Source organism: Echiichthys vipera (assembly GCF_963691815.1).
Source record: "Echiichthys vipera genome assembly, chromosome: 23".
Lineage (NCBI taxonomy): Eukaryota > Metazoa > Chordata > Actinopteri > Perciformes > Trachinidae > Echiichthys > Echiichthys vipera.
The window spans coordinates 8038587-8054356 of NC_139848.1; the positions used below are offsets into that span (position 1 = coordinate 8038587).

General features: G+C 42.3%; 3 protein-coding genes across 5 annotated transcripts in view; 1 reads left to right on the plus strand and 2 right to left on the minus strand.

Moving 5' to 3' along the window:
* The window catches only part of LOC310964985 (lysine-specific demethylase 6A-like), a 29667-nt gene extending 22862 nt beyond the window's left edge, over positions 1 to 6805 (minus strand). For both annotated transcript variants that reach the window (XM_083938340.1, XM_083938339.1), the window contains exons 1-2: positions 6302 to 6805; positions 6109 to 6172 (exon numbers count right to left, since the gene is read on the minus strand). In XM_083938340.1, the coding sequence (XP_083794466.1) occupies positions 6109 to 6172; positions 6302 to 6489 (252 nt within the window). In that variant the 5' untranslated portion in view covers positions 6490 to 6805. The remainder of the gene's footprint in view (positions 1 to 6108; positions 6173 to 6301) is intronic.
* Positions 6806 to 7767: 962 nt separating this feature from the next.
* LOC310964948 (FUN14 domain-containing protein 1) lies at positions 7768 to 11630 on the plus strand (the record flags this gene model as incomplete). 2 transcript variants are annotated; one of them, XM_083938286.1, is made up of 6 exons in its annotated part: positions 7798 to 7822; positions 8851 to 9019; positions 9116 to 9191; positions 9587 to 9721; positions 10275 to 10399; positions 10575 to 11630. In XM_083938286.1, 5 exons carry the CDS (start codon positions 7798 to 7800, stop codon positions 10350 to 10352), a joined length of 483 nt encoding a protein of 160 aa, XP_083794412.1. In that variant the 3' UTR covers positions 10353 to 10399; positions 10575 to 11630. The 2 variants fall into 2 exon arrangements, with proteins under 2 accessions (XP_083794413.1, XP_083794412.1); XM_083938287.1 differs by having other exon boundaries at positions 7768 to 7822; positions 10275 to 11630.
* Positions 11631 to 13256: 1626 nt separating this feature from the next.
* cenpl (centromere protein L) lies at positions 13257 to 14815 on the minus strand (the record flags this gene model as incomplete). The annotated part of the gene is made up of 4 exons (XM_083938013.1): positions 13257 to 13331; positions 13433 to 14014; positions 14240 to 14494; positions 14597 to 14815. The coding sequence occupies 4 exons, from the start codon at positions 14813 to 14815 to the stop codon at positions 13257 to 13259; spliced, it is 1131 nt and encodes a 376-aa protein (XP_083794139.1).
* Positions 14816 to 15770: the final 955 nt, after the last annotated feature.

Consider the following 15770-nt stretch of genomic DNA (forward strand, 5'->3'; position numbering starts at 1 on the left):
AGTTCACTTAATCTTTCTTTTTTTTTGTTATCATCATTGTGTCATATTTATGACGTGAATTGAGGGAGCGAAAGTAGCATCGGCTAAAGAAGATTGGCAGTCCTTATCGGTCATCGGCTAAGGCTGGTGAAAAACAATTGTCATCGACATTGGCCCTAAAAAATCCATATGGGTCGATCCCTATTATGTTGTCCATTTGTCATCAGGATTACAGAAAAACTACTGGACCGATTCTCCTGAATCATGGTGGAAGGGGGCAGCACTGTTCAAGGAAACACCAATTAGATTTGGCCATTATTTTAAATGATCCACTTTGATTAACATTGCAGGGTTGTGCGTTTGTGATACATTCCAGTGCTGTCAGAATAATTGGAAAAGTGATTTCCAGACTGAAAAAATCCAAACTGCACCAGCGTTTCCACACAGCTATTCTAATGCAATACTTGAAAATATATGACTAAAAACAGGGCAATTGCTTTTCTGTTGACACTACAACATGCGACAGACGTGGAAACAAATACCGCGATAAAGGAGGGACAAACGCATGAAAGATGAGCAAGTTAAGTGGTGGCAGTTCACACTACAACACAATACAACTTTCAGACAGCAGTGCACCTCATTAGAGGATCACAGGAGGGGATTTAGGAGTTAACACCTCAACGGGCGCACTGTCATTTCAGTGGCAAACAGTTCATATACGCAAGTCAGAGTATGCAAACGGGCAGATGCATGCATTGTGAATCTGATGCAAGGTCTTTGCATTGTTTAATGATTTAATGAAAATATACGGTACACTGCGTTTCCGCACTGCTGATTAATACAGTGACACATTGAGCTTGATACACCACATCCATGGTGGACATGAAAAAGGCCATGACAGTGCAGAATACAAAGCCGAGGAAGAGAGAACATAGTGATGGGGGAAGAAAAGAAACAGGCCAGAAAAATGAGAGAAAGTATCCAAAGTCTGGGATCATTTCAAGGTGAAAGGGAACAAAAACTGTACAGTGTGTGCTGTAAAAAACACCAACTAGCTAACCACAACATCAATGCCTCAGGATCTCAGCTTAAAGCATCTACACAATGTAACATTAACAGGGTTACAAGTAGGGGTGGAAATCTTTGGCTGCCTCACAGTTCGATTCCGAATCTTGGTGTCACGCTTGGATTCAGAGCCGATTTTCGAATCATGATCATCTTTTGAATTAGTATATGCTTCAGGATCTACTCCAGTCCTAATTATGGCATGAAAACATTAGATTATACTATATTTTTGGAAAAAGGTATCAACTGACTGCTATAATGTAAACGCACAAAGGCAAATTTATGACCAAATGTAATTCAGTCATGCTTAACTTTAACTATTTTTTGCATACATCTCAATTCTCAGTGATTTCAAAAATAAAAGTTCTATTAACGTAGATAAAATTCTACACGTAGGCTAGTGTCTGCCTTATTTCACAGAAGCTCTGCCAATTTCCAAAACCGATATTTTGTCTGTTTGTAGTTTTTTATACAATATAAGATTTAAGTGTAAAGTATATTTTGAAAGGCTTTTTATCCTGAACTTCCACAGTGAAAAGCTCTGTGCATATCAAGAAAATAATCTTATTTCCATATTTATTTGGTATCACACTTTATTTTGAAAACCGGACCCGAACACAACAAAACTTTGCATGGATTTGTATTTCACGTGGCGAGCTCATGTAAAGCCAATACTTCACCTCCTCTCTGCAGGTAAGCGTTTTATACTGCAGAGAGAGACAGAATGACAGTCAAGTGTTTACCTTCATGCTCCTCTGGGCAGTTTCAATGCATTTACCGTAAACGTCAGAATACGGGCGCACTATGAATATATGGCCGGCAGGTTTGACTACGGAGAAGCGAATGACTGCTTACTTGACCGCAGTGGGCGTTTGTAGTGTTGCTGAAGTACTTGACTTAGTACTAGTGCCAAATTCTCCTTCCCTGGAGGTTGTCAAATCCAACGTGCGCCCAAACACTTGCCTTCCATTACGGGCAAGCTGGCAGTGACTGACTGGCCGGTAGCGTCCTGCAAAAGTGTTCTACAGAAGCCGCGTAATGCTCACCGCGAGACGGAGAAGGAGGAAGTTATGAATCGATAATGAATCTAAGAAGATAGGAATTGCGATTTTTACATGAATCAATTTTTTTTTTGCCCATCCCTAGTTACAAAGTTACAACACTTGGGCAACTTTCAAACGGCTCCGCCTCACTGCAGCTGGGCATCACACGCAGATGATACAGCACTGGTAGACCACAGTTTCAAAATGAGTGTCACCAATTGAGTATCAGACAAAATCTCTCACCTTGTGTTCATGAGTTAGGACATCAAATAATGGACAAACATTATGTCACAGTGGACCTTCTGGATATAAAATGTCACAGACATCTGTGTGAAATGTCATAATTAGCGCAGGAATTCTTGACTTATGGCCAAAAATGCGTTACGTAAGGTCACATTGACCGTGACCTTTGACCTACAACCTGTGCCTAATTTTAAGACATTCGCTACGTGCCGTTACTGCCATTTTCCAGCTACAATGACAGTGTAGAGACACCAAGGGCGCAGATACAGAAGACCCAGAAGACCCAGAAAGACTGACCATTCAGAGCAGGGTGAGCTTTTTTTTTTTTTGTGGGGGGGGGTCTTAAAGAGACAGGCGCTAAAACAGAGCGTTTCAGAAAGGGGGTGAATAGTGAATTAATATACAGGTATATTCAGACAGACAGTATGAGAAAGTGTATTTTGATGTCAAAGTGAGATGCAAATGTGCAGAATCATATCGATAATATACGGACATTGTTTAAAATCAATTATCAGTGGGGTTTCTTGCACAATTCCCTTGTGACAGAACACGATGTGGCAGGTATGATTAAGTAATAAAACCCTGCCGCTGGTCCTGTTGGCTTCCATGGACCAGGCATGTCCATGCATCACACGTATGTGCACAGACTGATTTCAATCTAGGACTTTCTTGCTGTGAAGCACCTGTGCATAACACTGAGCCTCCGTGTTTTTAGTTTCATGCCACATCTGCAGCACGAGCCAAGTAACTGGAATACACTGACTTTTTCATCAAAGTCATCCTGTGTCTATGGTACATTGCTTTTAAAAGGAAGTTATAATTTTTAATAATCCCTGCGGGAAAAACTGTCCTCTGCAAATGACCTCTCAACTATTAAGCAGAGGTGTGCAACGACGCAGCGCCCGGCCAGTGCCTCAGAAGGTAACAATGCAAGCGTAGTCCTAATACCTAACATGCATGTCTTTTGGCATGGCCCTTCTATCCTGGAGGAAACTCACGCGGACACAGGAACAACATGCAAACGGCACCGAAACTGGCACAAGCCATCCCATCATGAGGATTAAACTCAAACTCTTCCTGCTGCAAAAAAAAAGTGTCACTGCGTTGCGCAAATGAAAACAACGATGTGAAAGTACTTACCAATAAAGACATTCTCACATGTAGAAAATAGAAGTAAGAGCACACTCACAGTCAAAGCGTATCTTCCGTTTAGTTATTTCAAGTTTATGTCATTGCCACCTTGTTACTGGTGATGATACAGTGACCTAGTTCTGTCAGAGAGGTTGAACCCACACTTATCTTCATAAGCAACAGTGCAGCGACGCGGCTACGGTGCCAGGCAGGGTAGTCACTCAAAACTAATAAGCCCCAAATGGGAGGAAGATCTCTCTGAACAAGGGTGATTTACACGAAGACGGCAACGAAAATGTCTAACTGGAGAGACAACGAGATTTGGGAACTCCTGTCGGTAAGGACCAACAGGGCAGTGTTATCTGCATTGTGCCCTCCCTTCTGCAAGCCCTACCCAGGCCCCCCCCACTTAAATCAAACTAAGTGAGAATGCACCTGACACATCCAATCGCCTATTGTGTGCGTAAAAGATAAACCTGATTCTCCAGACACTGCCTGGGGTTCATACGTGCAAATGGCTTAAGATGAGGGAGGCGTGTAACCACTGCTTCTGTCATAGGGGGTGTGAATGGAAACCCATCCAACACATTTAATGGCATCACCCAACTCCTTATCCCTACTGCTTTAAAGCAGCCTTAAGATGCATTTGGTCGTGTTAAACGCCCCCCCCTTTGTTCACCTGCCACTGTGGCTGGTAAATGACACTCTTGTTTTCATTATGGATATATTCATCATTCAATTCACATACATTGAAGTGTAAAACAAGATGCCCCAGCCTCATTTAAAAATGTGAACATAGCTCGTTGTGGCAGCTGATTGCCATCCCGTGCGGCTGATATTATTGCGCCGGCCCAAACTCAAACTTAGTATTTTCATTTGCCTGACATGATGTCTGACTGGTGTCGCGATCAGGCTCTCTTGACCTACACATGAAGACACCTGAGGCTGTGAGTTAGCTGGACTAAGCCCATAGGGTCTGTGTGTATATGTACACCAGGCTCTACAAGAGTAGGAGTGTAACAGGAAAGTCTGGCAACAGACGGCAACTATGGAGCAAGATGTGGCTTTTTGACAATGTCAAACGGTACAACCAGCAATAAATCAATTGCGCAAGGCAAAGAATAACCTGTCTTCGTGCAAATGTTTTTAGCGTGCCCCATTATACACATGGTGCTTGACTAAACAGACCTTTTTATGACAGGGTGGGTTATTTCAAGGGGACATGAGCATTTTTAATGGCACTATTGCCAAACAAAGCACATAAAACACCTTATAGAAACCAACAAATTGTGTGTTAAACAGTTGCATTAGTACTGTGCTATTCTAAGAAAATAACATGTTGACGAGCTTGTTCTGCATTGAACATAGGAATTGTAATGTTCAGTTCAAGCCAAACCCATTGATTGTATGGCACAATGTCCATCTTCTCTATCAAGTGTGGCACATCCGAGCTTTCTGCTGCTTCTGTGCAGCTAATGCCAGGTGAATAGTCACACTTCCTAGGTATCCCACACCACCTAGCGAGCAGATACAGCGGATGGCCCCCCTCAAACCACGAGCTGTCAACAGCACCACCTTCTCTACATCATCCACTGTTCAAAAGCATTGATCGTTAGCCCAGCTGTGATATGTACAGGTAGACTGCGCCGGTTTAACGTGTAGTTTTCTCGTCCACATGCACATGCAGAGCCAAACAGAGGGGCAATAAAAACAGTAAACAAAGGACCCCGGACACCACTTAGGTCGGCAAGACGAACATATCTTTACAAGGAGCGAAGACCCGAGAGGAAACTCCAGGCACACTTAAGCAACGAACACACACATATTCATATCAAATGGGTTATATGGCTATCGGTGTCACTCCGCCATGCCCCGCCATCTTGGACAGGCAGCACAGCCATTAACGTTTACTTGTAACGTGTTGTCAACTCGTTCACATTGAAACGACCAGAATACTTCTTGAAGTACATTCAGTGGAGCAATGCAATGTCACAAACAACCTAACCAAGACAGTTACACCAATACAAACGCTACGGGCACTAGTTCGCCTCACCACATATAACGTAAAAGGGTACGCTGTGTTTGGTGCACCCTGAAGAACAGCGTTACTTCCACCAAGCCAGATATGGATAGTTACGTGCGTAAGGTTAAGCCGAATATGAGTGTATACCATTTGCAATAAAACAACCTCACGACAATATCAAACTTCTCTCATTTAAGTGCAATGTTTCCAGTAATAAATGTGCAACACAAAAACCGGTGACGACGTTGTGTTGCTGGGAAACGCTGTAGGGAACTACGTTAGCTATATCCAGTGAATAGGGAAGGGCGGTTGCCTAACAAACACTAATAACATATGTTAACACAGTTACATCCAGAGAGCCATAGATACTCTGGCTAACAGTTATCTCGGAGCCGCAGGTGCAGGGTCGCTCGCTGATGAGAGTGGCTAACTGGCAAGCTAACTGGCTAACAGAGGGGCTGCGGCTAAGCTGGCCTTGGTCTCCTTAGCGACTGGGCCACTTGCATTCAGACTTGCCACTTTTGAGAGCAAATTCACCACCATGCACGGTCGTTTGAGAGACTATAGTTAACACCAGGGGCGTCGGGGTTGATTGTAAAAATGCATCCACTTTAAATATGCTACCTTCATCAACAGGGCCTTCGTTCTGGCGCCATCTTCATGAAGCTTCTGAAATCCAAACAGTGAGCTGCAAAGCAAGAAGACAACATAATCAGTGGCAGAGCGGCGCAGAAACATTTTTCGACATGCAAAGGAATGAAAACAATTAATTTCCCCGAGTGTGCGTGTGTGCGAGTGCACGGGCTGCTGTTCCGACCTGTCGATCCCGGCCAAGCTGTTCCTCTCCTGGGCTGTCAGTGTCGGAAAGTCCTCCTCTGTTTCACTCGCTTTTCCCGCCGCCATTTTCTTTCCCTCATCACCACCACTAGAAGAAGAAGCCGAGCCGAGACTCCGAGCGGCAGCAGCGCAGGCAGCGACGGCGAGAGACACACCGCACGATTGCATGGAAAAAAAATCGCGACGCGCGGGGGGGACTAAACGGTTTCGCTCCGCCGGAATCAAAGAAGAAAAACTGCAGAAAACAAAATGATCAAAAACTTTTTTCCCAGGATGAAAAGATGCGATTCGATGTAGGTAAATCCTTTCGGGGGGACAGAAGCGCTCTCTCCGGGTAGCTCCTCAAACGTCACATTTTTCATCACAAAGTGATATCGTGCCGCTTGTTTGGATGCGAATAACTGAGTACAGTAATCCAAGGTGTGAGTATTTGACAATAAAAATGCGTTTCGGCCGCGAAGATAAAGTTGTTATAATTGTGTCACCCAAGCGAACCCACGCGCCGCTCTGGCCACGCCCTCTCCCCCCTCCTCAGCCAATAGGAAGGCCCGCATCCCACCATATGACTTCCTCGCTCTATCGTTCTTTAATCTTAAATATTCATTTTCTCCCTGCAAACCACTCATCTTTTATACACCACCATAATTCTGAAAGCATAATAAAAAAGTATTTATTCTATAAACGTGTCTGTCAGCCACGTCCATTCAAGTGAAAGATCCACATTCTCCCATGTTTCACTATTTTATTCACTTGTTTTTTGTTGTTATTTATTTATTTTAAATTCTGATGACATTATATTTTGGATACTAAGATATATCAATACGTTTTTGATTGATTCAATTACATAAATATGCAAGACATTATAATATATGTTTGATTATGAGAAATAAACGTGTATTTTGTAAGATTATTGTTGAGTAAAGTCAACAAAGTTTTGGAAAATAAATAATAAAAATAGTGAAATAAAAATACATGTTTGACAGAGCACGCCGTTAACTAACTAACAATGAATTATGGAGAAGGGGTGGGATTAAATAAGTGTATACTTCCTCCCGCTAATTTTTGGACAAGTATTTGTTATTCATGTATCTCTATGCTTTTACTTGTGTAATAATATTATTTTCTTTTATTTGTTACGTGTTTGAAATCAAATGTAAATGAAGTCAAATCTCACATGTCCTTGTATTCAGTCATATGTATTGCCCTTTTCACACTGGTTGAAGGATGACTGCAATGCATCATTCGTTCCTAGCCTTTCACACCATGTTTGCACTTTCCTAAAGTCCCATCTTTATTCTGTCACAGTCTTCCCCACCTGAAGAACATAAAAGTTGCGGCGTTTTTAGTAATAACGCCGCTAAATTGCTGCGCCTAATCAAGCGACATCAAAGCCTTTTAATTGACGTGGCAGCGCGTCACCGTGTGGGCGTGGCCAAGCATTGTCAACATCCTGGTGACATAACCAGCTTCTCCAAAATGGCGACGGTGGACAACAGAGAGGGTGGGTGATTTTGATATTTTGATTTAGTTTTTGAAATGCGGCGTTATAACCCTACCAAATATGGGAATTTAAAACATTTGCCACCGACGACGGTTGCATTTTGATGCAGTCTTGACCTCGGTGCTCACAATAATCCGGAAATGAATCCTAAAACAGTAGTGTGTACGATATTGGACTGGTAGCCATTTGACGCTAGCCAGCTAATATTAGCTTCCCAAGTCATTTACATAGAATAAACAAGTGGTAACAGCTAAACTGCACCTACAGTTAGCATCGTTTTAAACACGTCCATAAAGTAAGTGTTCATGGAGATAAGAGGTGAAGTTAGGCTTAGTGTGCTCTTATTTTGATAGGCTGGTGGTACAATTTTTAAAGTATAATGACTTTTAACTTGGAAACACTTAACACACTATAAGTAATGCATGTGTAATGTATAATCCAGTGCAATAGGTATGACGAATTCCTTTATAAATCATCATTTAAGCAATAATAACTCAGTTACTTCATACATTAATTGATAGGTGACTAAAATAGCTGGACACATAAAAGCTTATTACAGGACCATGCATGTCATATTATTATGATAATGGACCCAATGCTATTTTTGACACGTTTGCAACATAAGTAGGTGGCAAATTGTTTTTTTTCTAAATTGTGTTTATGTTGTTGTTGATACTGCGTGTTAGACATGTCTGATTCTTCTCTCATGTGTCAATTGTCACCTGCTATATGATTTTAATGCATCTTTCTCTACCATTGGTTATGGAATAATACACCTTTATGTAGGAGGACCCAGCTAAGGTGGTCACACGTCAATTAAAAATATGAATTAACTTTGAATTAACATTCCGTAACTGATGGTGTATCAAGTGTGAACTAATCACAGAAAGTCATTGGGACTTGATCGTTGGTTAATGGTGGAATTCATGATACATCCCGCATTAATTCATGCATTAAATCATCATGGATCAGCATTACTTAAGTGCATGACCTTATTATAAAGTGCTAACTTTAGAATCTTATTGTAGCAGGTCAGGACGACCCAGAGAGTGAAGATGAGGTTTATGAGGTGGTTGACTTGACAGAATATGCCCGGAGGCACCAGTGGTGGAGTCGGGTGTTTGGGAGCAGCTCCGGCCCGATTGCTGAGAAGTATTCTGTGGCCACCCAGATCGCCATGGGAGGGGTGACTGGATGGTAAGGCATTAGGGTGGGTGAAATCTGTAACAATAGAGAGTGAAACATGTCTTAATTGTGTAATGAGCACCGCTCTCATCCTCTCAACACATATAGGTGTGCTGGTTACCTCTTCCAAAGGGTTGGGAAGATAGCCGCTACCGCTGTTGGCGGAGGGTTCCTTCTCTTACAGGCAAGAGTACCATAACGCTGTTTATGTAGCCTCAGTAATTACTGCATCATTTATTCTACATGGTCTCTAATTGATATAAAAGTACATCCATTGTAAGATGCACATTTTGACAACTGAAGATGCCATCTGTACAGCATGCCACTCAGCTGGTCTCTTCTCTACAGACCGGCATTTTGTGTTAACTGGCTCTAGATGGATGCAGGCCATCTGGATTCTTATCGGCTGCTACCAGTTTATTATTTTAGTCTGTTAGAAACATTCTTGCAACCATTTCACAAGTAGATTACACCAGAGACGGCCAGTGAATTGATAAGCAGGCTGAATGCATAAAATAAATGTTGTTCATGCGTAAATATGCGCCTTCTGTTCTGAATATTAATGACCCCCACCCACAGATCGCCAATCACAGTGGGTACGTGCAGGTGGACTGGAAGAAAGTGGAGAAGGATGTGAACAAAGCAAAGAAGCACCTGAAGAAGAAAGCAAACAAAGCAGTCCCCGAAATAAACACATTCATTGAGGAGGTAAAGGTACCTATAACAAAGCTTGCTCTTTGTTTCACGCTTTCTTTCGCCTTTTTTAATTGACTGTTATTAAAACTTAATCAAATATTTCTATATTGTACACTTCTTTATCCTACTGACATGCAATTTATTAAAATGAAATGCATGTTTGTCTTTGATGTCCTGTTTTGGTGGGGTTTGTTTCTTTATCTTCAAACCAACAGTGCCCTCTAGTGAACAGTAAGGTATACTACACCCACTAGCTGTGACACAGCAGGCTTAAGAGAGATGGGAGATAAATATGTTTTGATACCAGTATAGATGTCCGGTAGTCAATACATTCTCAGCATGTATAGAGTTATCTTAAAGGGGAATCTCAGATTTGTTTAACCGGGCTTGTATGAGATGCTTATCAACAGTCAGTCACAGTAGATGAAGATAAATTTGACCTTTTCTAATTCAGACTATGCTCACTGGCTTTCTATTTTTACAGTAACCGGTTCACTGGTTATTCATACATTTTGTTGCTTTCAAGCTCTTATGGACTCATTCTCCGTCTTTTGCCTCCCCTCCTGCACAGGCCACAGACTTTATAAAAAGGAACATCGTCTTGTCCAGCGGCTTCGTCGGTGGCTTCTTCCTGGGTTTGGCCTCCTAAAGCACACGATGCCACCTCCAATCACCGTGAATCACATCACTGCATAGGTCACTTCCTTTACCATTGTTTACCTCTAGGTCCAATGTGTGCATTTATTCACCTTTTTTAAACAAGCTGAACGGGGGGGGGGGGGGGGGGGGGGTGGTTATGTTGAACATCAAAGCATGATCTGTTGTGACAGTGGTGTGTAACATTGTTCTGCGCTCCCCTCTTTTAAATCAGTACAAGCTAATTCTTCCCTCTTTTGGAGTGCACATTTTGATTGGAGTGGATCATACTGTGAAGACTTTCTTCTGCGGGACCCGTAATGGATCTTTGCCAGACTGCTGAACATGTCAAGCTGCCACAGATTCCTCATTGCTGTTTCAACACTGATCTGGGGTCAAGACTGTCCATCAGGCCCTCGTGTATTTGCCTGGTGGACGCCGATCTCACGCTGTTATGAGTTGGCATGTGTGGGTGCCATTGTAAATATATAGTCAACCCCTTTTCAGAGGTGTACATATTATATAAACAGCATGGCGTGGGAAGTTAACACCATCCCCCAGTCTGGTGCTTTTTTATGTCGCTGTGAAGTTTATGTGCCATTTAAGCATCTAAGCAAACAATTTGGTTTTTAAAGTTTTTCAAACTGACTGGGGGCTTAGACAAAGATATTTTCCCACTCTGAGAGTTGTTGTTGATATACAACGCATATCATGCACATAAATCACCACTTAATGTGGGCGTTCTCTTACTTTACACTGACAATTAAGAGTATTTAATACACACCCTTTATTCCCATAATCCTCAGCTCCAGTGCCCTTTAATGACCGAATGAGCATCTGCTGTACCTTAATTACACCCGTCACAAGCTAGACACCAAACGTCTCGTCATTAAAGGGCATAATGGAGCAGCGATTGTGACTCCTACGCCCTCGCTATTGTCATTGTGCATTCAGTAGTGTCAGAGGAGTAATAACACAACAGATGCTGCAGAGTGGTGTGTGTATTCACAGTATCTCGCCAGGACATCCACGCGTAGGAGTCCACTTAAGTTGATCACAAGTTGCTTATTATGTTTTGGGTGTTTTTTGGCCTTTTTCTACCAGTGCAATATACAGTAATGTTACAAATGTCTGTTCCATTTTTTATTTTCTTTTGGAAAGAGCTTGTTACGTGTCCGACTGGCATTTTGTACGCTCACGTTCCCTCATCGTTTCTATTTCATGTTTTATCTGAGCTGTATGGATTTGGTTGGGTGTCTCTTAAAAATAAAGTTGCCTGATTTTGTTATGAACAAAACAAGTTTTCAGCTTGATTATGCCTTCGTCATGTTATATATTCATATCCATATGCTGTTATAGTTGGGAAGAGGGGGTGGTGCACCATCTGGCTATTTCAACAGCAACTACATTTTATGAAAAGTTTGTCAAATATCATGGTGCAAAAACAGCTCCTACTTTTTCCAACATGAAATTAAAGCACCTTTAATTCTATTCAATTTTATTTACAGTGCCAAATCATAGCAAAAGTTATCTCAAGACACTTTACAGAGTAGGTAAAGACCACACTCTATGACTTATTTATGATTTACAGAGACCCAACAATTCCCCTGTAGAGTACGGTGGCAACGAAAACCTTCACTATAACAGACAGGAACATCGGACAGACCCAGCTCTGTGCAGGACGGACATCTGTCTGCACCGGTGGTACATATGACTATACAGTATACTGATCATCTGTCATCACATTAGATTCGATGGTGCTATAAATAAACAGCATAAATTACATTTTTGTGACTGTGTTCTACAGAGGGGTGATGAGTTTCATGTTTCAAATAAGGTCAGATATCAATTCTTCAATACTTCCAGATTACATTATATGGTATAATTTTTTATACTAGTATTTTATCAAAGCTCAACATTCTGGTATTGTTATACCGTTAGTTTAAAAATTTGTCACATGTTTGTAAGTAGACTTGACATTCTGTCACATAAATATCAAGCACTTTATTCAAAATTCAAGCACCTTGCAAACCTTGACCTTGGCTTTATCCCAGCGTTGTCCATCCAATCCCCTGTATAGTCGGGAAATTAACTCATGTAGAGCAAGACAGTTCAGTTGATTAATTAATGGAGAAAAATAAACATTTTCGACGATAAAAATATTGTAAACTGCGACACGGTGGTGGAGTGGTTAGCACTGTCCCCTCACAGCGAGAAGTTTCCAGGTTTGCATCCCGGTTGGGGCCTTTCTGTTTGGAGTTTGCATGTTCTCCCTGTGTCTGCGTGGGTTTTCTCAGGGTTCTTCCCACAATCCAAAAGACAGGCACGTGTAAGGTATGTGCCCTGTGATAGACTGGCGTCCTGTCCAGGGTGTACCCCGCCTCACGCCCGATGTCAGCTGGGATCGGCTCCAACCCCCCACGACCCGACAGGGACAAGCGGTTGAAGATGAATGAATGAAAAATATTGTAAACTGAATATGTAGATTTATTTTAACACTACTGACTGAACAATTAACTATTAATGAGAATAACCCATCAATTGCACCCCTAAATGAATTAAACCCCACAATATGGGGTAAAACTCAAGCAAGCCGGATCAAAAATGCACCATTCAAACCTCCTTTTTTACTTTTATTACAACTATAAATGACAATATATAAACATATGGACAAGAATAGAAAGTATTTACAAAAACGTGTTGAACCTATGCATGTTTGCCAGTCAAAAGGAGACAACACAGTTCACTAGGAACACTTGAATGTTTTCCTCAGTACTCAGAATAATCATAATCATGGCCACAAGATGTCCTGTAAAAAAAGTATTTCATGTTTTGAGACATTTTTAAAAAGAAAACGAAAAGCAACCAGTCTTTCCGGGAAGTAACAGTATTTCTCTTCCTGGGGAGGTTAGGTCACTCAGATGGGCATCTTGAGGAGGGCGCACTCTGTCAGTAGCATCAGTGTTGTGATCATGTATCTGCTGTTGGAGATCTTAAACAAAAAGAAACAAATATTAGTACAACAGTTACATTCACTGTCTGTGTTGAAAGACTCCCGTTTGCTTAGAACAGCTGGTTGTTTCAGATTGGTACCTTGATCCTTCCGCTGTACTTGGCTGATCCCAGTGCTGTGGAGACCTGGCTCAGGCTACCCGCAGACAGATCCAGCCTGAAGTGTCTGTGGAAGTGGTTCTTCAGACCCTGCATGAAGCTCATCACCTCCTCGATGTCGATACTCTTCTCCTCCTCCTCCTCATCCTCCTTCCCTCCCCTGTTCTCCTTTGCCTTTCTCACACTGCTCCACAGCTCCCAGGCGTCTTCGGGGTTAACTGTGTAGGTAACCTGTAGCGGCGGCACGACCGGAAGCGTCCAAATCATTTTCAGCTGCTGAATGCTGTACTCGGTGTGGCAGTTCGTCCATAATGCCATCAGCCATAGTAGGCTTGTGTGGCTGATTTCCAGGGGGCCAAAGCAGCAGTCGAAGGACCGCTGGAACCAGGATTTGACCACAGTGGTGAGACCCTCGGCCCCATTGCTGCCAAAGAGCGGCAGGCAGATGAAGTCCTTTGGGAGTGAGCGCAGGTAGTCGGGGTTGCCGTTGATGCAGGTCAGCCAGCCGCTCCATACTGGCATCTGTGGCTCGTCCTTCTCGGCAAACAAACGCTTTGTGTGGATCTGTTTTGGGAGAGGGAGCGGTTAGACACACAAGGCATACAGGGCTCCAGAATGTTCCACACAGACAGAACTACATCGTATAATTTTTTACAAATGTTAATTATTGTATTCAAATAAACAGCCACCCTTTTCAGTCTCGAAAAGTTGTTTATGTTCAGATTCACTTCAATTCCTATTAATTTTAATACTGTCTTAATAATACATATCTTCATATGGCTCACTGACCTGTATGAGGACAGTCTCAGCATCAGCATCCGACTCAGTCATCCCCTGCACCAGAGTGAAGGACACTCTGAAGGTCCTCTCGGATCCCTCCACCTCCACTGCCAAACCGTGCTGCTTCTCTGCAGCAATACATGCCGAGAGCTGCCTGGAGTAGCTCTTCAGCTGGGTGTGCCTGAACTGATGGAGAGGCGTAACGTACGACAGCTGCCACTCGGTTTTCACCAGTAACGCCAGCTGCTCCGGACTCACCTTCTCCTTTAACAAAGAAAGAAGAGGATAGAGATGAGCCTTCAGCGTCACATCATGGATGTTTAAATGGAATAAAAACGTGGAGAACAATGACCTGGGCTCACTCACTTTGATATTGTGTGACTTTGGAGCCCTTCTGCTGGTGTTGAGCCTCAGTGCCGTCAATGCCGGAGTTAACCCGAGACGTGAAGCAGCACCTAAGCCGCTGCGGTATGACAGCCGGTAGCTCTTACTTTTGCTCCTCCTCTCAGCTACACGGTTGATGGGGGTCCTTGTCAAACTGGAAATCACATACAAACCATCACACCAGCTTCGTCTGGTGGTCATCGTTCCACTTTGTAATACTGTAGCGCTGTTTATAGAACCAATTGTGATACAAATAATCAAGGCTGTGTTGAATATATGTAAAGTTGGAGTTACCATATTCTCTTAATTAATATATATTAATGTATATATATTTAAATCTTTCATCTTATCTCCTTTGGTAAATACTTTATTTTGTATTTTCTTTGTTTTTTGTATTTTTGTTCACAGACATGGCAAATAAAGCTGATTATGGTTAACATGATGAGATTATACTTTTATAGCCCTGTTGATAATCGCACATAGGTGAATATTTATACTTAAAAGAAAGATTTTGGGTACAGAATCACTTTAAGATCACTTGGTCCCACTTGCATTAATGCTATTTTTATGTTCAGTACAACTGAGTGACATTACAGCCTCAGAACTTGTATTTTGGCTGAAGACCACTGTGAGAATAAGAGGAGAAACCTTTACAAAATGTGAAATGTACCTTTAAATAAAGCTCCTTTGGGCATAGGATACATGCCGAATTGAAAGTGGAAGCTAGCCGTACGTAAAATTGATTGCATATCATTGTACCAGACTGGTAGACTTTATGAAAAACAATGCAACATTAAAACACTCGATAATTGAATGCTCTTTGGCGAGACTGTCTCTTCGCACGGACGACAACGGCACATATCGGTGCTAGAAGACCCGTAATACACGGCTGACGAAGTGTGCTGGTTTATAGTTGTAGCGAAGGCAAAGATACATTAGAAACTCGTATTTTTGGTATGAAACAGATCATGTTGTACCTGTTTGGATGTCGCTCCATGTTTAGCTTAGCGGTCCGAGCAGAAAGAAACCGGAACCAAATTCAAACATCGCGCTTTCCCAGGAGTCAGCGCGGTTTGGAATCAGCCAATCACAGCACTCCAAACAGGAAGTGGTTTTGTTTTGGTTTTTTTCCCCCGAACATGTTTTTTTTTTCCCC